Here is a 27,615-nt window from a genome sequence, read left to right on the forward strand (position 1 = left end):
TGAGGCACAAAAATCTTTGGTTGCCATGGGGACTCAGCACCTAGGATTTTTCTACATAGCCAAACGGACTAACATGGCAACCACACTGCTTTATCCCACATAGTTTTGAAAGCTTTTTTCTTTAATTTGATGTATTTGCACTTATAAGCACAGTGATAAATATTGACAGTAAATGTAGGGGACTGATTTGGGCCACAGACTCCATGCATGTGCATAACATGTCTGTTTGTTGTTGGATGTGTCTGAGCATGTGACTTTGTGTGCACATTGATGTGCATGTTGCATATGTGCGTGTGCACATATGGAGGCCTGTGCGTGTTACATGTGTGCATACATTTTTGTGGTTCATTTACACAAACCGTGCAGAAAATAAGGAATCTCACAAATAGAATCCTTTAAACCCATGGCTCGGGATATTTTTAGTACCTTTCTGGGTGAGTTCTGAACCAATAGACTTTCTGCCTCTCTAAAATGTCAAAAGGTGCAGGAGACTCGGGTTCTGCATCTCGGGTGGGTCAGGGCTGGGGTTAGAGCACGTTCCCAGCCCAGGGAGGAGAACGGGGGAAGTTAGTTGCAGCCTGCTGGTTGACCAGGAGTACGCATGCAGAGCTCCTCCTGCCTCTCGGGAGCAGGATAGGCGCTGTGATGGCGGGGCTAGACGGGAAGGGGTTAAAAGGAAGGAAGAACATCCAGGAGCGGTGAATGAAGGTTCATGGTGACCTGATTTCGACTCAGCTGGAAGCCTGTGGGAGCAGGAGGAAGTTTTACGGAAAATGAATTGCAAAACTACCCGTCTACAGCCGTGCTGGAATGCGTTTTAAATAATTTTGCAGGCAAGATGAGGCCTGCGCTGTGCTTATTGATAATTTTAGTAACCCATCCAGGGCCTGCAGGATGTTGTTAGAGTTGGCACTGGAACTGGAGACAGCTGTTTCCCGAGTAAGTCAAATGAGAGAGAAATAAACCCTGTGTGTGTTGCACGGAAGCCAAGCTTTCCCTTCCCTCCCCCATTTCTAAGGAGAATTGTGCTGGCAGGGCTTCTGCTTACCAGGTGAGCCTTGACCTTGGCGATATCCTTGTGAGCGCAGATCTTGCTGAATGCCAATATTATTAACACGAGCGCTCTTCTTCTCTTTCCCCTTCAGAGAGAGATGACAGAAAGAATCTGCCATTGATGCCAACACCCAGAGAGGCTCCCGGCGCCCGATGGATCGACTGCTGAAGGCCTTGCCCTATGGGATGTGGGGACCCCTCCAGCTCCCAAAGTGACTCTGCTGGACAGGCTGCTGGTAGATTTTGCAAAGATAAAGCTTGGAGGGTGGTGGGGTTTCTGAAGAGGATCACCCTCCGAACGGCGTCATTCACCGCCACGGACTTCCGTGGCACAATCCTGCCCAAAATTAAACAGATTGCAGGTCTCAGACTGGTGACTGCATCTCAAGGGGTGGTGAGTCCGTCCATGCACTGTACTGAGAGCGCCTGCTCCTGAAGAACTGACTTCTGCCAGCTATCACGTGGATAAATTATTTTTTTTAATGATATTTGTTTTAGTTCAGAAGGTGACTGTACAGTACCACTGAGCCGGTATATAAAGCCCACCTGATCCAAGGACATTTTTACTTGTTATTTCCAGAGCGGGAGGGGTGTTTCAAGTCGAACGCTCATCCCTCCCACCTTTAAAAAAGCTGTGATGAATCCTAAAGTCACCCTCAGTCTGTCGGCTTTCCCTTTTCCTCCAGATTGGTGTGTGGAGATCTTTGGCGGTCTCCGTTTTTTTCAGGACGGATTGAGACACTCTTGGTTTGCCCCGACTGAATGCAAGGACCTGCCATTCTGAGTTTTCCATTGATTTCCATGAGAAAAGCAGAACTACAAGTCCCTGCATGGCCCAGGACCCAGGTCTGAGTCAGCCTGCCTGAAAAAAAGTGAAGCCCGGTTCACATTCCTAGAGAAAAGTCCCTGCAAAGCAGCAGAAACAGAAGAAAACCATGCGGATCCACCTTTGTTCTCTGCTCTCTCAAGACCCATTTAAAAATTCTCAGACATATTACAGCTTCTTCTTGCCTGTGGTTAAGTTGCAGATGGACGTCAGCAGATTTGCAGGAAGATGGTGCAAACCGGGGAGGAAGGAATAACTGACCGGGCTCTAGTGCAAATGGCCCCCCTGCTGCCTGCTGCTTTACTCCAGCATCAGAGTCCTTCCTTGGGCAAATTCAAATCGTTTCACCCCCATCCCTGTGGCAGAACCCTCAAAGCTCTCCCTTCCGCATTCCAGTAAGGACAAATATAAAGAAACTGAGCCATAGAAGATTTCTGCTGTGATTTTCCTTCCCGAATCTGTCGTGTGCGTGCGGTGAAGGATTTATGTGCCGAAGCTTGCCTCTGCGTCCTTCACGTCCTTCGCTCTGCCGTTGTGACGCTTGCGTTTTGCAGGACGGTCCCGTTATTAAGCCCTGTCTTCACGTGCACAGCAGTCGCCTCGTGTGAAAGGTTCATTCCTGAAGCATTTAGTTATGCCGCAGAGTGTGGTGATTCTGGTTCTCCTTTTGCAGGCCTGGATGCTTCCTACGCGCTGAAGTAAAGTTTGCAAACATTCTGCAAAGTGTGCTCTGTTGCATAAGTGACGTTCTGGTTCAGAGTCACAACCGAGAGAGAGACAGATTCATCAAATGCTTGCTCCAGTTCGACCACTGCCGCAAGCCAATCAGTGACCACATCCTGGCGCCTTCGGTGGGAGGTGGGGTGCGGCGCTGGACTGACGGAATTGTTTGCACCGGAGTAACGCTTTGGAAACTCGGCCCGAGCACTATCCAGCGCGTTGCAATCTGATGGGGTTGGGGTTTTCGTTTTCCCATTTTACAGATATACCAGTAATATGTAAACCTTTGTATTTGTTTAAACATTTCCAGAAATACTGCTCAAGACGGATTTCACGATTACACATAAAAACATCGAGATAATGCGAAACAAGCAAAAAAAAAAAAAATTACAACAATACATCTAAACAATAAACCCGAATGCAAATGACTTAAATGAAACATCAGCCGCGCAAGGAGCATACGCAGTTACTGAGAGAAAATACTTCAGCAAATAGAGGAGCCTCCAGTTTTTTTCGAAATGCCATCATGTTGGATTCTTACCTACGGGGGAATGTTAAGTTCTTCCATAACCCAGGGCTTACAAATGAAAACGCCCTGGAATGGGAAACTTAGAGCCGATACTCCTGAACGGAAGGGATAACCAGCGGGGAAGTGCATTCGTTTGAAATGACATCGAGCAGGAGTGGCCAACTCTGGTCCTCAAGGGCCGCAAGCAGGTCCGGTTTTCAGGATCTGCACCGTGAATATGCAGCAGAGAGAGCTGCACGCACTGCCTTCGTCGCATGCATGTTCATTGTGGATATCTTAAAATCCAGACCTGTTTGTGGCTCTTGAGTTGGCCACCCCTGCCATAGACAACGTCTGCATTGTTTTGGGTCTTTTTTTTTTTTTAACGATAGAATTAAAACATGAAATGTTTTTGCGTTTTCTTTTGTTTTTGCTGAAACAAAACCAGAATTCGAACAATTCGAACCTTTCCCCGGTGAAACAAAAAAAATGACATTTTTTGGCCTGCATGCCCCTAAAAATCAGCAATTGCTTATCTGCTGACCGCAAAGTTCAGGTGGGTACGCAGGAAGGCAACAACGGCCTCAAATAGTCAGGCCCGTTCTGTAAAGCTTTGAAAACTAACCTCAAAACCTGGCAGCTCCAGGGAGCTGTCAAACTAGGTGCAATGTGCTCCTGCCTTCCAAGCCCAGCAATGAGGCTAGCAGCCTCGTTTTACTCGGCTTCTGCGACTGTTTAGGTAAAGTCCACATAACTGGCACGGCAAGAGTCCAGTGCAGATAACAACCAGTGCCTGAGCCGCAGATTCCCAGGCCTTATTTACAGGATGTCTCAGGTGTCTGACTGGCTGGAGCTTCTGAAAAAGCCGCCTTTAAAACTAAGATTGGCGTCTACAGTGATAAATATGAAGCTCCCGAGTATTCATGGGGACTGGTGTACGGCTTACCCATAAAACCTCAATTTTTGCCAACTTTAAAACCAGTTTATTAGTGGACATCCAGCTCTCTAGTTCTTGTATGAAATGAGTCAATAACTCTAAAACCTCATATCAAATTAACGATAGGTAAGCTAAGTTGCAAGCCATCAGCATGTGACCCCACCCTGGTGTGCCTGTCCTGCATGGCTGGGGCCACAGACGTATTTGTAAGTTCTTTGGGGCAGGAACCCTGACTCTCTCTCCTCTGTGCCACTTTCCCCAGTGTGTAGATTCTTTTGGATGGGGGGAAAGGTTTCCTTTCAGGGCCCAGTGCAGGGGTGACTATCTTCCTTCTGGTTATCCCTGGGAGAGGGGTAATCTCTCTTCTCTGTGAGTGCTGCCTGCCCAAATAAAGATGCCCAACCCACTGAGCTAGTGTTAAAGTTTTTACTGATAAAAACAGTTGCAGGTGGCACAATAAATATGTTTCCAGCACCTCGGTCTTTTCTTCCAATTCCTTAGATTTATGCAGACTCGGTTTCTCCTCTGGACCCCTGAGGGCAGGGATCCCTGGATGCAGATATCTTATCCTGCTACAAAGCAAGGAGGAAGGGGGCAGCCAAAACAATCTTCCTCCTGGATGTCTTAACTGAGTGTCTTTTCCCCTTAACCAAAGCTAACACCGGAGTTACCCCTAGCAGCAGGTCACCACCTCAGATGGGCAGGTCTTCCCTGTCCCTGGGTGTCCCAAACACAGGGTTCCCCATTCCCTGAGTCCAGGAAAGGCCCAGGAGTTCACCAAGAAAATCTCAAAATTCCTGAAAACAACCCCAACTAGGGAGCAGACTGGCAGGAACACCCTCCTGACGTGGTCAGCAATCGCAGGCTGGGTTAGCCTGACTGGGCCTGAAAAGTACAAAAAAAAAAAAAGGTTAGCTCCTCACTAGCTCCTACCCCTCCATAACTTATAAAGAAGGAGAGAGCTGTTCTAAGGCCTGATAGGGTGACGGCCATTCCCAGGCCCCTCAAAGGATTTGAATGGTTTCCTCCCCCTTGCTGACCTGCACTTTTCTGCTGGGCAAAGAACTTGCCCGTGGCTTAATGATGACCCGACAGGTTCGGTTACTTGCATAAAACCTATACTGCACCCATGAGCCACAGTCAGCTTCCTGAAAGTAAACAGAGTAATATGGCTGACGATGATGAGCTCTGGGAAGCAGTGTGCGTTATAAAGCCTTCTGCACCCTTCTGGAGGTTAACGTGTTTTTATTAAAAAGCAATTATCTGAAAGCTGGCTGTAGGCACCAGTGGGTTCTATGGTTGCATCTCATCAGAGTTGAACGGAAAGGAGATGTGAAAATCCTGTCCTGTCATTATCCGGCTGCACAGGGGGGCATCTTGTTGATTCCTTCGAAGCGGCAACCAAAGGCCGGCGGTGACCCCGCACACAGCTGCTAATGATGCTTCTGACATCACCCCGAGCTTCGCCTTCCACAGCAGCTGCAGCGCGGATGAGCCAGGAAAGTGCTGGAGCGCGGTGGAAGGTTTTGTGGCCGCTGGCCACGTGCGGTGATGGGAAGATCTGTATAAGGCAGGCGCTCGCTTCCCACTCGCTCTTCTTTCCACCATTCAAGCAAGGGCGCAGCAAAGATGGAAAAAAACAGGCAGGAATTTAATGCAACGAAACAACAATTCAAATAAAGGGACGGCTGTCTTCCAGATACTCGGTTACACGATTCCAGTGACAGTCGAAATAAAGCCCGTCAGCAGGATCCACGGTTTAGTTCAGATGTTTATGTAATCCTGAGGAGATGTAAATGCTCACAGCTTCTGAAACCTCCTGCCGACAATCACCGTACTGTACCCGTCTCCTACCAATCCTTTAAATCCAGGGGGTTTCCTCTATCAGTCACATCCAAAGATGCCACTGGGGCATTGCTCTGGACGTTTTAGCTTATGCAGCCTCCTGAGATAAGGGTCTCACATCTCAGTTTCGTCCTGCATTTTAATAAAACAAACTGCAGATCCTGCCTGCAGGTCTCACTTACACCAGACTGAGCAAGGCTGTTAAATACTTTCTTACATTATAATTTGCCAAAAAGATTGCATAATATTTTGCTATTAAGCACTGTTATGCAGTTTAAGATTACCTGACACAGTGCTAGAGCCTAGAAACATTACAATGTTGAAGGATGATTATTTTTTTTTGTATTTGTGGCAGATAACAGACATGAGGTACATTGTCACTGCGTGACTTGTATACAGACCGTGAGTGACTAGAGATGGGGGATAGGGATGCCTGATAGAGGAACATAGCCAGGTCCCGGCCTCAGATCACCTGGACAGGAAGCAAGAATTGTGCAAGCACACGCGCACGAGCGGGCGGGCGACCTGGCCCAAGGGACTTGTTTCCTGTGTTCCACCTCCAAAAGGGCACAGACCTATCCACTTCAGGGGCTGGCGCTCTGCCACAGAGTGCTGCAGTGCAGAGAAACCTCTCAACAGAGTATGCAGGGTTGAGCCCAGGATGGGGAAGGCTGCTGCCATGATCCCTGCTGGCTGGCAGCAAAGATCTTCCAAGACCTCCCTCCCGGGTGATGTTAGAGGGGGGGATGGGGAAGTGCCACCCTCCCAGTAACTGTTAATAGGGAAGACTTAACTCCAGTCACTTCCAAATCAGACAGAATGGTGATGGACAGGGTTATGGTGTCACTGCCAAAAGTGAACGTTAAGGTGAGAACTGATCAAGCAGGAGAGAGAAATCTTCTTGCCGAACAGAGTAAGGGAAGCATGATGGCTTACTATACAATACGAGGTCAGTATTCAGCCACAGGCAGACCGGCTAACTTATCCAGATAAACGTTCATGGATAATTTAGATGGGATAGTCAGAAGCGCAGTTACACCACAGAATATTTAAATCATCCAGATAAGTTTCTCCAGATAACTTAGGTTAACTTGCAGCATGACCAGATTTATCCAGATAATTTAGCTGAATAAGACCAGAGCTTAATTTGTAAACAAAAAGGAAGTGGAATTGTGTGTGGGGGGGGGGGGGGGGGGGAAGAAGGGAGGGAGCAGTTCCAGGGCATGAACCTTCTCTCTCTTAGTTTTTGGGTACTTGCCAGGTTCTTATGGCCTGGATTGGCCACTGTTGGAAACAGGATGCTGGGCTTGATGGACCCTTGGTCTGACCCAGTATGGCATTTTCTTATGTTCTCTCCCAAACACACACATACATTTTCTCTCTCACACACTCTCTCTCCCAAACACACACACACACTCTCTCTCTCTCTCACACACTCACACACACACACATATGCAAACGCACTCTTCACACTCCATTTCTGCAGGGGGGCCACTACTGATTTACACTACCAGCTTTGCACTGTTTCATCGGGTCCCGGAAGAAAGGTGGCAGAACACCCATTCTGGGTCGTTCTCCCAGAAATTAAGGCCTGAGTAACAGGCATAAAAAAGTGTTGAATTAACACAAATTCAAAACTTGTGAGCAGTAGCACCAATCATCAATGCCAGGGCTGAAGCCTTCGTTGGCACTGCTGTATACAAGCTTCAAGCTTGGGCTCATTCAAATTTTTGTGTCTGTTCTTTGCCCTGCTTCAGGATCTTACACATACACACTCCCCTCTCCTCTACAGATTAGGAGGATGCGGCTGGAGTAGGGAGCAGAGTGGCTGTTCTCTGCCTTGTCTGCTCCAGGCTCACCCCCTCCTCTCCTCTTCCCTGTAGGCTGTCTGGAGGGGAGGGGCTGGAGCAGAACACCCCTGCTGCTCTGCCTCTTAAGTCTGAAAGGAATTGTGGAACTGCATTCCAGGCCGTTCCCTCACAAATTAAGGCCTGAATAAGACTAAATAGAGGCATCATCTGGCTAACATATCCATATAAGTCAGCCTTGCACCAGAACATCCTGATTTATCCGGCAAAGTTTTTATCCGGATAAATTGGTGGAGGTGAACATGGCAGGAATTTAAAATCCTGCATTTTAAATAACAAACGTGAGGATCCTAAGTACCTTGCTGGCTGAGGTCTGTCCGGTGAGAAATACACAGCAAGAGTAACTTTAATACTTACTCGCTGGGCTGTATTCCCTCCGTTTTTATTCTTTATTCAAAACATGCTTTTTTATTTGTATTTATTTTTGTTCTCACATTAATCGCTTTAGATGGCTCTTAAAATCATCTTTAATGTAAAGTGACTCTCGTCTTAAAGAGAGGAGCGCGGAGCATATTATTTTTGAAACTATGCTGGCTTGCTAGCTCTCCGTCTCTCCTCGCTCCTCTAGTGCCTTTACATTAAAGACGATTTTAAGAGCCATCTAAAGCAGTTAATTTGAGAACAAAAATAAATACAAATAAAAAAAATTAAATACAAATAAAAAAGCATGTTTTGAATAAAGAATAAAAACGGAGGGAATACAGCCCAGCGCTTAAGTATTAAAGTGCCTCAGTTTGCAAGGGAAAGAAGTGAAAGGGTTTTTTTTCTCCCCAATAACCTGGGACCGGGGAAAGCTCCTGATCACAGAAAAGCAGTCCTGCCAGCCGTCTCTCTAAAAAGGAATTAAAGCAGCACCATTACAAAGCTGAGTTTAAATAAACTCTTCAGTCCTCTTCCCTTGCTTAGGTTAACAGTGAAAGTATTGCACTTTGCTGGGGCCTGTAGCACTTTTTATGCATTCAGCTCTTTTTAAGAGGGCGTATAACTCCTGGAAGAGCGTGTGCCCTAAGAAATGTGTGAAGTGAGAACCGTGCGAGGTGAAATATATCGCACTTGCATTTTATACGGCTCTTATGTTCTGCTCAGCGCTTGGGGTGTTATGGAGCAGGGAGGCGATTACGCTGTGGTGACAGGAATTGTATAATGTTCTGTTTGTAAAGCCGCCAAGGTTACCTGTAATTGAATTATAGAGTGGCTCATGAATCAGTCGGGTTTTAGGTACAGGAAGGCAAAGCTCCTTGGCTGTTCTATTCAGGAGCTGAAAAACAAATAAGAAACTAGGGATGTGCAGGGAAATGTTTGCTGTTTCAGTTTGTCTTATTCATGTTTGGATCATTTTTTATTTGCTTTTTTTCTGTTTTGTGGGGGTTTTCATGTTTATTCACTTCAGAATACAGCACATGCTATTTAGCAAAACAAATGTCCCTGATAAATAGGTGAAAACTGTGTGAAAAACATAAAGCAGATATGTGAGAAGAAGGGGACGGGGATGAATCAATGTGGGCCCCAAGGCTTTAACAGAAGAAGGAAAGCAAAGAAGGGTTAATTAACTTTAGTGCTTTTGCCCCCAGCGGACGGCGCCATTTGCTTGCACGCCATGATGGTATCAAAATGGCGCCGACCACTAGGGTGAATGCACTGGAGTTAATTAACGCCAGGATAACCCCAGCGGATGCCGTCAGTTGGCATAGAAGAGCCGAAGAAAAAAGAAACAGAAGAGGATTTCCGAGGCCTCCGGGCCAGGTGCCGGCATCAGGACTGGGTTCAGGCTGAGGCCCCAGTGTCAAGACCCAGCCTCCGGGCAGCGGCATGGGAACTCGGCCTCTGGGTTGGGCCTGGGCCCCACCCTAGGCATCGGGATCTGGCCTCCGGGTCGGCTCCCAGGGTCGGGTCTGAGTCTGGGTCTCAGCATGGGCTGAGGCCCAGCTGTCGGAACTTGGTCCAAGTTGAGGCCCTGTATTAGGACCCCTGCCTCCGGGCCGGGCCTCCGGGTCAGGCGTCTCAGCTGAGGCACCAGCGTTGGCCTGGTCCTAGGCCAAGATTCTGGCCTTGCGTTCGGGCCTCAGCCTATGCCCTCACTAAGAGATTGTTGTTTGATTTGATGATGAATGATCCATGTGGATGAGAGCTGAGCAAATGAGCACAGCATGAGTGCAATTCTTGTTTCAGGACTTCCACTATACTGGTAGTGTAAGTAACTAATTACCAGAACATTTTCAGACCCTGTGAGGTCGATATCCAAAAGCCATTTAGATGGATAACTGAACCCTTACTGGGATGTGGGAAAAACCCTTGGTTGAAGAGATGTTTGGAACCGGACAGATTGCATACTGAGACTCTTTTCACTATAGAAGTTTCTTTTTCGGGGGAGGGCGCAGGTGTGGGACGTTTCCTGATTTATCTAAAGCCAAACAACATAATCAGAAGCTTTTTCTGCAGGCATGCCAAGATTTTTTAGCTATTGGTGCCAAATTGCTCCTTAAATTCCCATGTAAATATTTGCTAAAACCTGCTGATAATAAGCACAGTCCTTTGACCCTAACAATTGAGATGGTTTCTCTCTATCTAGCAGAGTTTTTTCTGTAATGATTGTGAGAAGTGAGTCCCCTGAGCGATTTTCCAGTTAAATCAGAGTATATGAGCAGAATAGTGATGATATAATCTGCTAACCCCTTTCATCTGCTTGTAGTTTTGCCTTTATTTTTATCTTGCCTCCTTAGGGAGTTTCCACTTTTCGTGTGTGGGCTGGAACGAGTGTCTGTATTTCTTATGTGCCTGCTTGGCATTTTCCAAATTGTTTCCAAATTTCTTACTTTAATATCATATTTGAAATGTACTTTGAAATGATATAAATACACTTAAAAAAAAATGTGAGAAAAGCATTCTGTTTTGGAAAGATTAAGCCCGAGCTGCCTGGAGTTCATCCAAGCAGAATGGCAGAGACGGGGGAACGACAGCGGAGGATGGTGAGAAGAGACCCAGGGCTGAAAGAAGAGAGCAAAGACCAGTCAGAGAAATTAAAAAGAGAATGGGGGAACAACAAATGCCTGAAGGAGGGGAAGAGCCAGAAGAGGTGTATAAGAACTGAAAAAAAGTGATTAGGAATACACGCGGGTCCGCCAAATATCCAGCTTCTCTGTATCAAAGAAAATGCTTGAATAAATGGATAAGAAGCAGGAGGGAAAGAATTCAGAGGAGAAACGGAACAGAGGTCATTGAGGAGCTGAGGGTGAACTAGAGAAAGAGGAGGAGACAGTAAAGGAATCAAGTCACGGCTTAAGATTTGTATTTATTTTGTAGATTTTCTATTCGGGTCAGACGCCGTGGCAGAGCTTGCAGATCGGCAGGGAAGAGCCAGGAGGAGACAGCGAGGAATTAAAAGATTCCCAGTCTGGAGGCGCTCCTTCAGTGCTGGCTAAGCAGAGGAATGGGACCAGAAGGTGCTGCAGTCAGTTCAGAAGCAACATGTCAGAAGAGGAGAAACGAGACATGCAGGAGGGGAAGGGAGCACGCGTAAAAATGTGCCTTCAGACTGGGTGAACGCACTTCCGCCTCTCCTGGGCGCTTGATGCAATATGTAAATGAGCTGCCGCTCTTAGACTGTGCGTCCCTAGCGCGTCCTTGGCATCGGGCACCCAGGAGGCGTGGCTGTGTGCGAGTCACCAAAACAGAAACTCAATTTGTGAGCACCCGTTTATCCCAGGGCAGCAAATTTACCGGCCATTTGCCGCTGTGCCCGGGATCGCGGGCTGGCTGTTGGCTGGCGCGCGCAATCTATGCCTGCCCAGAGGCAGGCGCAATTTGAAGATTAAAGGTCAGGGTGGGGGTTTAGGTAGGGCTGGAGGGCAGGTTAGGAAGGGGAAGGTGGGGGGTGCCAGAAGGAAAGTTCCCTCCGAGGCGGCTCCGATTTCGGAGCGGCCTCGGGGGGGAATAGGGAAAGCCATTGGGGCTCCCCTAGGGCTCGCGTGCACCCACTTGCGAGTGCCGACCCCGTATTTTATAACATGCGCGCGGCGGCGCGCGCATGTTATAAAATCAGGCATAGATTTGTGTGCGCCAAGTTGTGCGCACAAATCTACACCCGCGCGTACGTTTTATAATTTGGCCCCAAGAGTATACTAATGCAATCGGGAGTTTAAAAAGGACTCGGACTTGAAAATGTATGCATAAACCAGGGTTAAAATCTCCTCATCTTTTTGCATAGGCTGAGTGCATAATTTAACTCGGGAATGACATATGTGCTGAAATGTTTTATATGCAGAAATAATGCTTTTTGCTCAAATTGGGTATTCTGAGCACAGATCCTGTTTTCTGCACATAAATCCCAAATACAGTACCCTACACCTCAAAGTCCTTGTTCAGCCTCATAGACTATTGGCCACAGGAACTTTCTTCCACCTCTGTCCAGGAGTTGCATTTTGAGGGATAACAAAGCATGGGTTAAGCTTACTCATCTCCCTGTACTGGGGTGGACAGATAATGCCTTCATTAGCATCTAATTTAAATGGATGTAGAACTCCTTGCTGCATCAGGCCTTAAAGTTTGTAGACTCTGCTGAGAGCACCTTATTACATCAGCTGTTTGCTGCTCCGACCTCTCCCTTCACAGGCAGCCTGCAAGGAACAGGAAAGAGGAGGGATGGGGTCTGAGCCTGGAGCAGACAGCTAATCCAGCCCCTGTTGCTGCCCCATATCCATGTCTTATGCTCTAGCTGCAAAGGCCCGGATGTGTTTTGAAAATCTACAGCTGCTGTTGTCCAACAGCTGGCAGAGATGGCATTAATTTCAATTCACAGAAGCCTTGATAAGCACTGCTAAGCACATAAGAAATTGCCATGCTGGGTCAGTCCAAGGGTCCATCAGGCCCAGCATCCTGTTTCCAACAGAGGCCAAACCAGGCCACAAGAACCTGGCAATTACCCAAACACTAAGAAGATCCCATGCTACTGATGCAATTAATAGCAGTGGCTATTCCCTAAGTCAGCTTGATTAATAGCAGTTAGTGGAGCCCATCCTGCTCGTAACAAAGAGGGAGCAGGCCCTGGCATGCTGCGTCGCAACAAAGAAGGAGCAGGAACAGCCTCAACATACCACATAGCGGCCACTGTTGGACACAGGATGCTGAGCTTGATGGACCCGTGGTCTGGCCCAGTATGGCATTTTCTTACGTTCTTATTATTTGGTGCCGCTGTCGAGAGCCGAATGCACCTCTTTTGGGGCACTTAATGGCAGGGTAGCTGGCTGCACAAGTTGCACATATGTGCCCTCAGCAGCTGAGCACCACCCCGACTGAACCACCAACAGGCACTGGAGATAGCCGGGTTGCCTCTTGCTGGCAGCCCCCCGAAAGGATCGGTTCCCACCCTGCCCAGAAGAGGGTCCTTGGAGGTCATGTGGGTAAGCCACAAGTCCACATCGGGCGATCCCCATGACATTTCAGAGGTATCTCCACCATCCTCTCCCTGAAGGCTTTGTTGCAATTTAACCAAGTGAAGCCTTCACGTGTGCACCGATGATCGTATGACCACAAGACGTCTGGCTAGGGTCTGCTTTTATAAGTATTGTTGCCAATCTGGTGAATGAGTGAACCCAATTGACTATATTGTGTGGTACTTTCTTATTACGGCTGGGGGGGGTCGTGCTCTTTGCCCTCCTTGCCTCCACCCCTGCTCTTTCGCCCTTCCAGCAAAGATATCCACGTACATCCTGCGAATAATACGGCGGCGAAAGGATCGTGGAATACCCTTCCACAGCGGAGCAGGAAGGCTCGTGGCAGCCACCAGCTGCCCCAGCTGTGGAAGACCATGAGCTGGAAGAGGATGATGAGCTACTGCAGGAAGAGGAATCAGAGTGAGATGAACTTCTCCTGTGCCTCCCCAATATTTTTTTCCACCCCCGCTGCCGACACGCCTCCCAAAGGCACTGCTGTCTCCTGCCAGGCCTCACTTCTCTCCTGGGATGGGGCTGCTGACGGTGCGGCTATCTGCTGCTGCAGGTGCGCTGCTTGCGTGGCCAACTGCTCCAGGGTCACTTCAGGCACAGCAGTTCCTCCATTCCCAGGATTAGGGGTGGCACTAGGGGCTGAGGTCCCTTGGGACTGCTGGCTTGCAACCCCCCCCCCCCCGAGGCCATGCCCACGCTGTGCTCGGGTGGGGAAAAAGTGCAAAAACACCTGGAGCGGGTGGGAAGGGGGAGTACCTGCCGGGGGTGGATACCATGCTGGTGCTTGTGGAGGACCCAACTGCCCCTGCCCCTCAGGAATCCACTGATGCCCAACCGCTGGGCCGGCAGAAACACGTGCGTGAATGCCCCTTGCAACCACCTCTAGCTGGGGCCGACCTAAGGTTCTCCCGTCTATCCTCCCCTGGGAGAGATGCAGCATCCAGATTGCTCTGCCTCTCCCAGAGTCCCTCCTGCCGTGATGGCCAGCCCAGGAACCCGATTGCCTTGCCCTACCTCCTCCTCCTTGGAGGCCCCCAGCCCCACCCCCAGTGCCCGCCTCCAAGCCTGCTGCAGAGGAACTTGCCCGCTCCACCGTCGCCTCTTCAGCCTGGTTTGCAGCCATGGCATTTGCTCTGCTCAACACACAGCGGGCTGGGGCCGCTGTCCTGAACCGCTAGTGCATTCCACTGACCCCTCGGGGAACCAGGGCACCCCATAGGCGGCGGGATTTACTTGGCTCAGATGGCCAGGGCTGCAGAAAGCGAGGGAGAAAGACTGCCGGACAATTGGAAGCTGTTGCTGCTGCTGCTGCTGCAAGGAAAATTGCAAAGGTTAGCAAGCGGAATAAAAACAAATATTTTCTTGCTGGGTTTGTTTTTACACAAGTGGCAGGGATCTGCAAGGAGCGCCGGAAGCGGAGCAGAGCAGAGCAGCCCAACCCTTGGGAGGAAGGAGAAAGAGGCTGGGTTGGTCTGCCAGCCATGTTTCTTATCCTCCCTCCCACCACAGCCATCCCCGTATTCTCCTCCCCCAAGTGGGTCGGAAGGGGAGGGCCTGAAGGTTCCGCCCAAGTCCCGTGGGGCATTGCGGGGAGGATTAGCATTGGCTGCTGGTAGCGGCAGCCTGCAATGCTCCTCCCCCTCTATCCTCCCATTGGTCGTGGGCTGATGACATTTTACCTGCAGCGACCCGGAAGTAAGTTCCTCGTGGGGCAGGCAAGCTACGCCCTGGCTGTCCTGCTCCATGCGAGGAAGGCTGGGGAGGAGGCGCCCGTGCAGGTGGGTGCGGTCGGCACCGCTCTGGCGTCCGCCTTTTCATGTGTTTAGGGTTAATTTGTTCTTTGTAACCAGGCAGAGCGGCTTTTCTGCCGGAGAGCTTAGCCCACATTAATCTAAAACTCGGTCTGCAAGTTCGCCTCCTTATTTTGGTGCTTATGTGAGTTTGTAAAGCTGTTCATGTGCTTCTCTTTCTAATGTACCGAAATCCGCTTGGGGTGAACGTCCTATTCAAAAAGGGGGTGATCAATTCCAATGAAAATGTTTTGCCATCAAGTCTCAACTATGTTATTGTTTGAGTGCGTGATTTTTTTTTGGTTTGTTTAATTAAAGCTTCATTTACTACAACGTTTTGTCATTAAACTTAGGGCATTTAACATTTTCCTTCCCTCGTTTTCATGTCTGAAGTAGGTGTTCAGCTAAGGCGTTACTGTCTGTGGCATTTAACGTTCGCATTAGTAATTAAGATTGCATCGTCTTCAACTTGTGATCAGGAGGGTTTTTTTTTTTTTGGTTATTGTTATAACATTTAACTTAGCAAAAACCTAAAAATTGTTAAGCAAGGCTGGAGGTTTCCGAGCATTTCTGCTTTGTCACTTCCAGGTTAGGGAACCTCTCCAGGTATGGGGAAACCTCTCCGCTTTTCTATGAAGTGGTGATGAAAGCTGTCATTTCCTTAAACCTAGCAAAAGTTTTCTTAAATAGCCCGTGGCTCTTGATATGTAAACTCTATTTTGTTTTTTACCTCCCGGATTGTCACAATCTCATTTTTTTTTTAAACGTGCCTTAATCCTAGTCAATGTTGCCAGATTTTTCGCCCAATTGAGCTAGTTTTGGAGCTCGACTACTGTTAATTTGAGGTTTTTGTGGTGTTTTTTTTTTTAAGCTACTTTTAACGGCGTTTGTGGCTTTATTTTGGAGGATATACATTCAGTTACTGCCCTTGCCGGTGATTGAAAACTCCCGCGTCTCCTGCAGAGCGGCGGGGCGGAGAGGAACGCTGCCTGCAAGCCCAAGAGCTGTATCTGCTGATGCCTGATATACCTATTTTATTTTAAGAATTCTATGTATAATATTGATAGTACATGCAAAATTGGCCTGCCTATAAAGTTATTTCAGTCTGTGTACTGACGACTTGGTCACTTTGGCCCCCACTGCAAAAGGTCTAAAGAGAACGCAACCCTGCTGTAGACCACCTGCAAATCCTGGGTCCTACAAGGAAAGCAAAAAAAAAAAAAAAAAAAAGACCAAAACAATCTTTCAACATAAATTCAAATCTTTCCTAAATAGCTGAACTGTAGCTTACCTAGACTAAAAGTGCAACTAGTAATTTTTAAATTGGCTGGAAAGATGCTTCATGCAAGGGGAATTTAGACTAAGAACCTTACAGCTTCTCTAGCTTGCTCATCTACTGTAACAGAGCAGCCTTACAATCCCTCCGAGATTTTCTCTGTTTATGTCATTCTTTCTTGAATTCAGGTACTGTCCTTGTCTCCACTGTTCCATGCATCCACCATCCTTTCGGTAAATAAAGATTGCTCTTGGGTCTCTTCCCTTTAGCCTTCTTCCCATGTCTTCAAGAGGAGGCTAGAATGTAGAATCTGGCTGTATGTTTGGGGTTTTTTTTTCCTGGTTTGGAGGTTGGTTCCCTTGCTAATCTGTGGATAATTGCATAGTATTTCTTAGCCAGGGAAGCATTGATCTGGTGGTTTCTTTTTTGCTACTGGCTTTCATTTATTAATAAGATTGATAATTCCACCCCTTTTCAACAGGTATTCAATTTCTACCAAACTATTTTTAAAAACCCAGTCCATCAAAACAGCAATCAATAAAAAGAACAGTTCTCTATAAATAAAACATTCTAGCATGGGATGACACAATCATAAGATCGACTCGGGTCACAAGAGAGTGTGGCTGTTTTAAAAAGGTAAGACTTTGGCTTTTTCTGTGGTGATGTAAGCCTTTTTTTTTATATCCATAGTTATTAGATGCAGGATTTTTTTGATTTGTATGCATGACATGCAGGACTTTGTATACAATCTTGCCCAATATGGTTTGAGTTTTTTTTAGTTTCTGCATAGTGGTTATAGCCTATAATAGGAGCTATAACATTTTGGCTACTTTTGGGCTAGAGTTTTTGACTGGGCTATAGAAATGTCTGGCATCCATTCTAACTTTGTACCTAAAGTATTTGGCACCCTCCTCCACCCCCCCCCCCCCCCTGGTTTGTCTTGCTCTCTTACTGCCTGGGTCTCATTTCCAGCCGCATGGGGTCCGCTGGCAGCTTAGAACAGCGGTTCTCAACCCTTTTTTTTTTTTTTTTCTGTTGGGATACACCTGACATGGTTCTCACATGTAACACACTGAACACATGACTGTCATGGGGCTTAATGGAACTGCAAATCCTTCACTGCCAAACACTTTGAGAACACAAACCCTTGCAAAACAAGAGACACTTAGAGCCTTGGCATATCTTACCATATGAGCACTGTCTGGGACTCAAAACAGCAGTAGCCTTATCTGTAACACGGCAGCAATGTCCTAGAACACTAATACACCACTTATTGGAGTTAACAGAACAAGCCAAAATACTACAAAGCCCTACACCATTCTTCACCGTAGGGATGGTATTTGCTAGGTGATGAGCAGTACCTGGTTTCCTCTAACCTGTCAGTAACTTGTTCCACTGCTTGTTGGGAACTATGGTGGGGAGAGAGGGGACTCTCTACTGACCTCTGGCTGCACCACCGTAATAGATGGTATGGCTAAGATGGAGCATATTGGTTGAGGCGTCTGGAGTTGTAGACCCTGCAGCCATAGGCTAGATGGTAGAAAAGGGACAGATCCCCTTGATGGTACCTGAACTGCTTTTTTATAGGAGGAATAGATATTCCTTGGGTAACCCTGGAGGAGGGATTGCTCTAGTCAGTATATCATGTGGTGGTTGGCATTCTGGATCGCTCCTAGGGGCTGTGAGATCCAGAAACTCTGGACTGTCTCCATTTGAAGATACCAAGGTATGCGGAGAAAAATCCTTGAACGTTGCTTACTCAAGACATCATATAGGTTGATTATCCTCTTTCATACAGATGTCGTCTCTTCCCTCTGCTGTTTTCTCCTTCTTGGCGGAAAAGGTCATCTGGCTTATGGTGCCTTCTTTTTAGGCATTTGCTTATCTGTGTCACAGGCAGTGCTGTTTCTGGTGCTGATTGCATTGTAAGTTCTGGTTTCAATTTTGATGCTTGAGGCCATATTTTGGAGAGCTTGTGTGCAGTCTTTGACTGTTGGTGCACTATTTTTAGATGCATCATGTTTATTTTTTTTATTAAACTTTTATATACCGTCATTCTGATTTTCAATCATGACTGTTTACAAGAAACACAATAGTAATTAAGAATAGTCAGAAAATACAATAAAAATTAAATTGACAGGAACATAAAATCAAATTAAGATCATAAAAGTAGAATTAAATAAAACAGAATTAAGATATTAAGATATCAAAACATAGTACAATGAAAATACCTTCATCTAAAACACAAACGCATCCTGACCACAAAACATGTATTCTCAAACAATTTGCTAAGTTGGTTTCTCAAATGCCTTCTCAAATAGCCATGTTTTTAAGTTCTAAAGGTCGTAAGGTCTGTCTGCATTCTTAATTCCAAAGGCCTCGTGTGCCTTGTCTCTGATGCTTTGTGTGCTGTTTTCTGTTCATGGTGTATTTTTGATATGGGAGGACACGCCAAGGATATGTGCGTTTGCAGTGGAAGCCCAGAGTTCATGGCTGTGTAAGTTGACTCTTTGACACCCATGATTGCCTTGGCTTCGTTCTGACCTACGCTCCTGAGTGGAAGTGCCATAACTGATCTAGTTGATCTGCCTCAGCCTTTTCGGTCACCTGGAGGTTGTGGCTGATGAATGTTCAGATGTTGGGGTCTCGACTCTTACTTGGCCTTGCCATTTTGTCAGCCCTCTGCTGCTGAGCCCTTCGTGACATCTGTCCACAGTTGCAAGAGTTTTTTGTGTGATTGTGATCCAGGCAGAGGTAGCAGTGATGGGCATGATATGGCCACAACTACAATATTTTGATCTGGAAGGTTTTGTTTGAGCCATGATGAGCACCAAAAAGTGCTATCTGGGGTTTGGGTAAGTGAGGGGTGTGTGTGTTTGTCTCCCTTTTTTTTTTTTTTTTTTTTTTTTTTTTTGCTGTGGAGAAGAATCATGAGACGGATTCCACCGTCCTTGCTCTGCATGGACAAGAAAAGAACTAAGGAGCCTTCTGGAATGATCCTTCACACAAGAATCGCTGCACATGCCCAGTAGGGCAAAAGCTGTAAAGCTTTGAGACAACTCTGCCTAGTGTCGCTGAATGACATCACCCATGGAGCATGGCTTATCGAGGGAAAAACTCTCTTCAGTGCAATATAGGACAGGATATTAGTAAAGGGACTTTCATTTTATCTGAAATGTATTGTTATATGGTTATTTTCATTCTGTTTGTGTTTGATCAAAATCTACTTGGTGGTTCGGTAACATTTTGTTTTTATTTGACCGATAACTTAATTGATCTTTACATCAAGTGCTGGCTTTGGAAGGAAGGTTGGTGACTTGGGGTGTACTAATTCTGTCCTCGGCCTTTTTTTTTTTGACTCCTTTAGTTCAGTGCTCACTTCAGACTGGGTGCTCTAGCCTTTTTTAGTGTGTGTGTGTGTGTCTTGTCACGTCTTCCAGTCCTAGATTAGCAGATTTGTCACCAGAGTCCAAGTATGTGACGAGCAGATCTTTGTTCCTTTTAACTGGGTCTTCCACTTCCCATATCTTGTGGTCCTGCCTTTCCAGCTAACCACCTGAGTTCATATTTCAAATGCAAGTAACTTCTTCTTGAGCTGTTTACTAGTTTATACATTTCGTGTTCTCGAGCTTCCCAGGTTAAGATGTCGCTCCTTAGATTGAACGCATCCTTGTTTGCACCCTCTGTATTTCTTGCTGGTAGTCTGACGGTAAATTTGTATTACACCTTTTAAAGATGATTAATGGAGTCCAGACAGTGTGGTTGCATCTCTTTCTGTGCAGTCTGTGGAAACTTATTACATCCCTTGCCGCCACTCAGTAAACCGTTTCGTGATATTGTGTGTTTGCCAGCTAAGATGAGTTTGTGTAGGTTCTTTGGTGTTCTCCATGGGGGATCAAGCCCAGAACCGTCTAAGGCTGTTCAGTATGGGGATCGGTATTGTCTTGTACACTGCCTCGTATGTTCTTCCAGAAAGCTGTAACCCTGGGCAAGAGTTGGAAGGTTAAGGCCCCCCCCTCCCGCTGGAGAGCCTCATCCTAGAGCAGTGGTTCCCAACCTGTTTCATGGCTCTCACCTGGCACAGAGTTCAGTCACTTTCTCATCTCTTCCCTCGGCCCGATCACCTTCTCATTCCTTCTTTCTTTCTCCAGCCCTTGGCGTAGTCACCTTCTTCCTTCCCTTTTCCTCCACCCCTAGCATTATAATTGCTTTCTATAGCCCCTTTCCATCACCACCATTTATCACCTTCCCTTTCCTCCTCCCCCCCTGCATTATCACCTTCTCTCCACCTCCTTCACCATTGCATGCCTCTTTCTTTTATCTCTTGTATAATCACCACTACCTGCCCTTTCTGCTGCTACCTGGCATCATCTTCTCTCTTCTCCTTGCCCCCCTAATCTTCCCTCCCCATCCCCTTGAATAATCACCACACTCTCTCCTTATCCACTGGCATCATCTTCTCTTCCAATTCCTTCACCTCTTACATAATCTTCCCCACTCCTTGAAGAGCTGGAGCCTGGGTGCACCTTTCCCAGTGCTGCTGCTGCTTCCTCCCTCTGCAATCAATCAGTCCTGCACGGGGCCAGAGGGGCTCGCAAGCCTATAGAGAAGAGAGCGGGCAGAGGGGAAGCGCTGCTCTCCCATGCCCCCTGCAGGCCAGGAGGGAAATGGGAAATGAGACTCCAGGCACGGCTCGCGGGTTGAGAGGCTGCTCTAGAGAACCTTATTGCTTGTGTTTCTCTTATTTTAGGTAGAACATTTGCCTTGCCCCAAGCCCTGCGATTTTAAGAACAAGCAGCTCTTTCAGTCAAAACTTTCCTGAGAAATTAATGCAGCACAGACCAGGTATTTGTCCAAAAGAATGAAATACAGGACTTCAAGCTGAATTTATTTTATTTATTGCTGCTGTCATGTTTGTGTGCATAATAATGACCATTATAACATCAAATAAAGCTTTATATTTGGTTTCACAGCTTTTGCAATTGATGTGTAGTTTTAGAATCCTGTAACTGTTTAATTGGTGAACATTGTCTGCTACGCCACATGCAGTGCATATCATGCAGTGGGGTCAGGTGGCAGAGCGCAGACCTTGGACGACGTTCCCTGTGGGTAAGGCTCATGAGATGCCAGGATACCACTGGAGTGCTACCTGCCTCATCAGCTATGACCACTCTCCTCGCTTGCTGCTTCGTTGTAGTGTGGTGCGATTGAGACAAAAGCCAGCTCTGGCTGCTGGAATGCTTCATGCCGCATTTATTACCCCATTCGATGTTTATGAAACGTTGCTTTAATTAGATCCTTAATAGTTGGACTGCCTAAATCTGATGCAGTGGCCTGGATTGCAGCTTTAAAGAGGAAGCGTGCTTGAATTAGCTACTCCTTCAGCTGCCCTGGTGAAACTAGACAATTTTACCAGGTTGCTCCTGTCCTAGAAAACCCTTCGGCGTTAACTACTCCCCAGCGCTCCTCGGATGGGCTGCCTGCATTAGGTTTCCCGTGCAGCCAAAGGGAAGGTGGTAGTTCCATTAACCTGACTGTTCAGGGAATGTCCTCTCCGATTTGGGGTAATGGCAGAAGTTTTTAAGGTGTGCTCCAGTCCAAAAACCATATTTACAGAATCTCTTCATAAATGCAATTGCTGCATCTCTTAAAATCTTTCTGCCACATTGTGGATTTCCTTGCAGGGTCTATCTTGTAACTTTTTTCCTTTCTCCGATAGAGATGGTCACCCCGCAGTGTCTCGTGACAGAAGACGGTAGCAAGAAGAAAAAGAAAAAGCGGAAAACCAGAGCTACGGATAACTTTGTTGGGAAGTTTGAAGGTTAGTAGTTCCACATAAATATTTGACCTTGCTTGCATCCCTCTCTCACCTTGTGACTTTATTTTTGATTCAGAATGGGAGATTTAAAACTTCAATGTATGCAAGCTGCAGCTGCCCTGGTCCTTGCTTTGAGCTCTTCTGGAGTGTAAAATCCCTGAGCGTTTGCATTTGCCATTTCTAGATATTATTTGGCCCTCTTATTGCAGTTCTCAAAGGTGTGCACACTTATTTTTTTCTTTAGACATTTGTAAGCAAACCTCCATGGAAACTTTAAAACTGCCAGGAGCCTCGTCCTGCGTCTACACGCATCCTTCTGGAAGGCTTGCATTTTCCTGCTGGCGTTGCTTAATGAATAGCCCTGTTGATGAAAAGCAGTCTGGATGCGCTGAATGACCCCTGCCTTCAAGAAATAAGGCTCGGTTCCATGCTCTGCTTAGACTTTTTTTTACTTTTACTTTTCTGTTTAACGTGTACATAATTAGTGTTTAGAATTGTATCTATATTCTGCATGTCAGGTATTTCAAAGCACATTATTCTCGGGTACTGTAAGGATTTGCAGGAAACCTGCAGGTGTGTCCTGTCCAGTTTGTAGCGTGCTGGGAAAGAGTTTAGTGGTGCTAAAGAGATGTTTTAAGTGTAACTTGACTCAAATTTGCTCTGTGCTCAGAATAACTTTTTGGAATTGTTGTACAATGTTGGGTTTATTGCCTGGTTCGCTTGCCCCCAGCAGAAGCCCAGTTCACGTTTTTAGTAACTGCTCCCTGATGAGACTGGCACTGCACTAGAGGAGAACTGGCAAAATCAACCATTCACAAGAAGATATCACGGTCTGCCCACAGGAAATATTCCAACTTAACTCATTTCTAGACCTGGGTTTCCCAAAACTTAGCCATTGTGGACCCCATTTTAGCACTTAATTCTCATGACCCCAGAGGGCACCCAAACCTAATTAGCAGGGGTGTGGTTCACCTCCAAGAACCACTTCACGCTCACTTTCCCGCACTCCAACTGGTCCCCTCTCAACCTCCACCGTACCAGCTGCTCCTCTCACCCCCTCCAGCCGTTTTTTACATCATCCTCGCTGAACCTCTCAGCTCCAAGCCATTTTTTTAGAACCCCCAATTAATATCGTCCCCTCTCACCTCTCCTCCTCCAGCCCCTCTCGTGCATCCCCCAGGATCTTTTGGCCTTCTCCCCTCTCACCTTCCACAGCCAATCCCTCTCACACTGATCCAACCCTCAAACCCTTCCTGCATATGGTCCTCCCCCTTTTTCAAACACTCCCTTGGCTAGAGTCGTCAGCAGCAGCATTTACTTTTAGACCCCAGGCTGACAAGGACAACACTTTTCTCTTGGGTAGGTTCAATGACAGGCGAGGATAGAGGAACAGTGGCAACCTCCACAGGTCTGTGCATGCCCGCCCCCCCTCCCTGGTGGCTGGATCCAAGTCCAGTGGTGATCTGCAAGTGGCAGCAGCACTTAGTAATGAAAGCCCGCATGGCAGCTGAGCCAGTGCAAGCTCTGGGGTCCTCCTCACGCACAGCTTCCTGTTACCGCGGGACCATGGTAGGACCTTTAAGTACAAGCTGACTGCCACGACTCGTGCTGCTGGCAGCGTCTGAAGAGCACCGTTCTTTGAGGCACTTGTGACCCCAGCTGTGGAGGTTCTGTGACCTCATTTGAGGTCCTGACCCACAATTTGCAAAAACCCTGTTCTTGAGATGCATTTCTGGCTTCTGTTGCAGGGGGAGCCCTATTAGATCAAGTTGTTGCAGGTGATTTGACTCTTAATCTGACAAAACAGATTACAATGGTTTGAGCTCCTCAATAATGATTGAAATCATGGAACTTGTGTTGAAGGTACAGATTAAAACCCCGCACTGTAACATTTGGAACATTTTACTGAAATTGTCTTCCTGGAGAAAGGCGTTCACATTTTTTTATATTGCTTGTGATATGGCACTAAAACTGCTGCCATGGTTCGTCTATTTGTCGTGTTTACTCTGTACTGCGATTCTTTGGCAGACTTGTACAAGCTGACTGACGATCTGCTTGGAGAGGGGGCGTATGCAAAGGTCCAAGGCTGCGTCAGTTTGCAGAGTGGGAAAGATTACGCAGTGAAGGTAAGCACCGACTCTGGCCTAGGCAAGGTAAATCTTTTTATTTTCTTCTATCAAAAGTTGCCAATTACAGCAAGTGGCATCCTACATAGCGTAACATTTTGGTATCTTACAGTCCCCTTGCAGGTTATGGGACAATCTGTCCAGCTGAGAACCGAAACTCTTGCTTAATCAGGAAAGAGATGAAATGCTTCAGTAATCCTTTGCTCGGCCCTTCTGACAGTGTAGCTTACAAAGTGCAGTACGTGGATCCTGCAGCGCTGTGCACACTAGAGCCAGTACTTTTGGGCTTGGCAGACTCCTAAGTAAGTCCATTACAGCTGATTCTGTGCCCCGGAGAGGATCTGCTCAGCCTGGGTAATGTCAGTTAGATATGGGGTTTCTATGAATTGTGGGCACAACGTCGCAAATCTGAGTTAGGCCAAGAGCCATTTTCTGTGAAGCAAACTTAGATGGAAGAACAGCGAGGATTTTGAATTTTACACTGTGGCTTAAGACTATAAAATGCTGACATTACAGAAAAACAAGGTGTTAAAAACTTTATTTGGCAAGGCCCCATAATTGTTTATCTCAGGCCTCGTCTGAAACAAAGAACCCGAATCCTAATTGGGTGTTGCTGGTCTTTTAAGCATTCCTAAGACTATATGCAGTCATCCAGGCAGATGTGAACTCTTCAGGTCTCCAAAACCAGGAGACTGTTCCAGTGAAAGCTGTTTGGCCCTCATCCTTGCACGTACGTTGTACTCTGTCCCTTACCGTAAAGTAAAATCCAGGCACAAGGGAGCAGCTGCCGCAGACCCTGAGGGCCAGCACTAACAGCAGAGAAGATTTGTACAGGCAGGCTGCGTCTGGTTAAGCTCCTGTGGCCAGGCTTCATCCTTGCCTGTGTTTTTTTTGAAAACAGCTGCTAACTGGGGGATTGAGGCACCAGCACAAAGGCTGTCTGCCCCTGGAGAGACTGCACAGACACCAACTGTGACTATTAGTTTGGCCCTAAGTAATCAGGGGGTTACGTAAATCTGTAACTGTGAATGTCACACATCCGTGCATACTTTTTGATGGTTGTACCAATTTAGGAACTGAAAGCATCTATTCAAATCACTAAAGCAATTGCTGTATGCCTTATAATACCTAATCCTGTAATGGTTTTAATCAGAGCTTATTGAATTTAGATAAATCAAATTCTGAGTCTGATCCTAAATGATTTTATTACTTGGGTAGACTTAAGTTGTAGCCTTGGGTACAGGATCTTCATGCAATAGCCTGCATGTATTTTTAGACCAACATTAGGAGGCGGCTTGGGCTCCCATATGCTCAGCACTGTTGTATTACATTTGTTTCTGCTCATTAAACTAATTACGATTCCTTAAATGCTGGATAAAACACTTTCTAGTACAATGGCTTAATTTTGACATGGTGTCGGTATCTGGAATGCATTATCAAAATCCACGATATCTGCTTGTAAACCAGTACTCGCTGTGAATCAAACGTTCATAAAATGATCTAGAACCAGCCACTTCAGGCGGTGCTGAGAGATTTTATAGGGCACTCCTGCTGCACAGTTGGGGCATACGTATATCGTGTAATTGTCCCTCAGCTGAGTATATTTAATTCATAAAGGAATATGAAGCTAGGGATGATACTTGAAATAGCATGTTATCTGTTCTAAATTATGTATTTAAGATGCTTTATGTGTGTGCTCATATGTTGTTGTAATGAAGTGTAATAATCTGCATTGAACTTTGAAAATTGTGAAACATTTAAGTCTGAAAAGATAAAGCCAATTTTAAATGCTTAAGAAAAATTAAATGTAGGTGGACTTTCGGGTCACAGTCCTACCAGCTATAAAGACATGAGATAAATGTCTTAATGGTGCAGATATGCGTGCTGTATAAAATACGCACTCCGTGTATTGGACGGTTTTCCTCTTCTGTGTGGGTTCGAGGCTGCTCTGCTCGGGCTGGGGTCATAGTCTCCTCCTAGACAGTGGAAGGAAAATTTCCACAATGCAGGTAGAGACTGATGAATATTAATTAGGGAATTTGAAACTTGTCCATGTTGCGTCTAAAATTTTAGAACTCTGCAGTAAGAAAAGGCTTTTTTGGAATATTTGGGAAGCTCCTCTTACCTAACCTATAAATTGGTGCTGCTATACTGGACTGGAACCCTGTACAGGAATTGCACCATGACTAAAGCTGGACCAGGGAGAGTATCTGGTATCATAATGAGGCTAAGACCCTCTTGAATATAGTCCTACCAGTTTTATATCTGTGTGCAAAATCACCTAATTGTGTCCTCTCAAAAACCATGCGTCACTAAGAAACCAACACTAATCCGACCCCCTGTAATGGCCATAAGGCCTGAAGCTATTTCCCTGTACGTACCCGGATCAGTCCAGACTCCTGGGTTTTGCCCCCCCTCTAGCAGATGGAGACAGAAGTTTACAAACAAAACTCCGCCTATATCTAGGCTGGTGCCACCTACAGTCTGGCAGTCTTCTTCTGTCTCCTAGCAGGTGGAGAGGGTGCAAAACCTGCAGTCTGAGCTAGAGGCCTAGTTTAAAAAAAAAAAAAAAAAAAAAAAAAAAAAAAAGGTGATTGGTTAGAGAGGGTGTTTTTAGGTTGTAGAGTGTTTTTTCCTTGACGCTGGGACCGCAGTGGGGTGCCTGCAGGTCCGAGCCTGTCTCCTCCTGGGGGGGTGAGGTCCCGCAGGGGCTTTTCCTCCGGGGAGTGGAGCGCGCTGAGGGTGGGCTGAGGGCCCTTGCCAGCGTTCTAGCCTGGGGGTGAAACCGGGGAGCTCGGTTCACTCCCCCCAGGTGGTCCCGGAGCCGGCGGCGAACGGTAAAAAAAAAAAAAAAAAAAAAAAAAACTTTTGTTGGTCTTTCTTGCCTGTCTCTCTTTTCTCTCCCGGTTCGGGCTCGTTTGCGTGCGGGGGAGGGGGAGCGGCGCCGCGGGTGGTGTTTGATTTTTTTTTTCTCTCTTGTTTCGGCTCCTTCTCTGTGGAGCATGCCGCGGCGTTCAGTGTGCAGGGCCTGCGGGGCGGCCCGTCGCCTTTCCCGGGACAGCCTTTGTTCCGGCTGTGTCTCGGGCGGCGAGGGCGTTTCGGCGGGACCCAGTTCGCGGCAACCGGAGGCTTCGGGACACAGATTGGGGGCAGTAGGTCCGTTCCCGCGGAGCGCGGGAACGGGCGCCATTTTGGAGGCAGCGATTTCGGCGGGAAAATCCGCCATCTTGGGCTCGGCGGGGCCTGGCTGCGCGGCGCCACCGTCGCCGGGGGGAGCGGAGGACGCTCCTCCTGCACTGTCCCCACAGCGGAGGGTTTCCGAAGGGGACCAGTCTCCGGCGGTGAGCGATCCGGAGGAGGATCCGGATCGCAGCTCTTCTGACTCCTTCTCCTCGGAGTTTGTTCTG

At 47.0% G+C, this 27,615-nt stretch overlaps 2 protein-coding genes across 9 annotated transcripts in view; both read left to right on the top strand.

The window, feature by feature from the left end:
• MOB3C (MOB kinase activator 3C) overlaps positions 1-3,053 on the top strand; it is a 54,198-nt gene extending 51,145 nt beyond the window's left edge. For both annotated transcript variants that reach the window (XM_029618484.1, XM_029618486.1), the window contains exon 4: positions 1,146-3,053. In XM_029618484.1, coding sequence (XP_029474344.1) covers positions 1,146-1,175 — 30 coding nt within the window. In that variant the 3' untranslated portion in view covers positions 1,176-3,053. The remainder of the gene's footprint in view (positions 1-1,145) is intronic.
• Positions 3,054-14,282: 11,229 nt separating this feature from the next.
• The window catches only part of MKNK1 (MAPK interacting serine/threonine kinase 1), a 51,022-nt gene continuing 37,689 nt past the window's right edge, over positions 14,283-27,615 (top strand). Inside the window, exons 1-5 of one of the 7 annotated variants that reach the window (XM_029617921.1) lie at positions 14,283-14,529; positions 16,746-16,900; positions 21,015-21,109; positions 21,984-22,085; positions 24,111-24,208. In XM_029617921.1, coding sequence (XP_029473781.1) covers positions 21,094-21,109; positions 21,984-22,085; positions 24,111-24,208 — 216 coding nt within the window. In that variant the 5' untranslated portion in view covers positions 14,283-14,529; positions 16,746-16,900; positions 21,015-21,093. Of the gene's footprint in view, positions 14,530-14,839; positions 14,977-15,015; positions 15,134-16,745; positions 16,901-21,014; positions 21,110-21,983; positions 22,086-24,110; positions 24,209-27,615 lie in introns of those variants that run through there. The other 6 variants (XM_029617919.1, XM_029617920.1, XM_029617923.1 and 3 more) reach the window with 6 other exon arrangements.

Source organism: Rhinatrema bivittatum, chromosome 10, assembly GCF_901001135.1.
Source record: "Rhinatrema bivittatum chromosome 10, aRhiBiv1.1, whole genome shotgun sequence".
Classification (NCBI taxonomy): Eukaryota; Metazoa; Chordata; class Amphibia; order Gymnophiona; family Rhinatrematidae; genus Rhinatrema; species Rhinatrema bivittatum.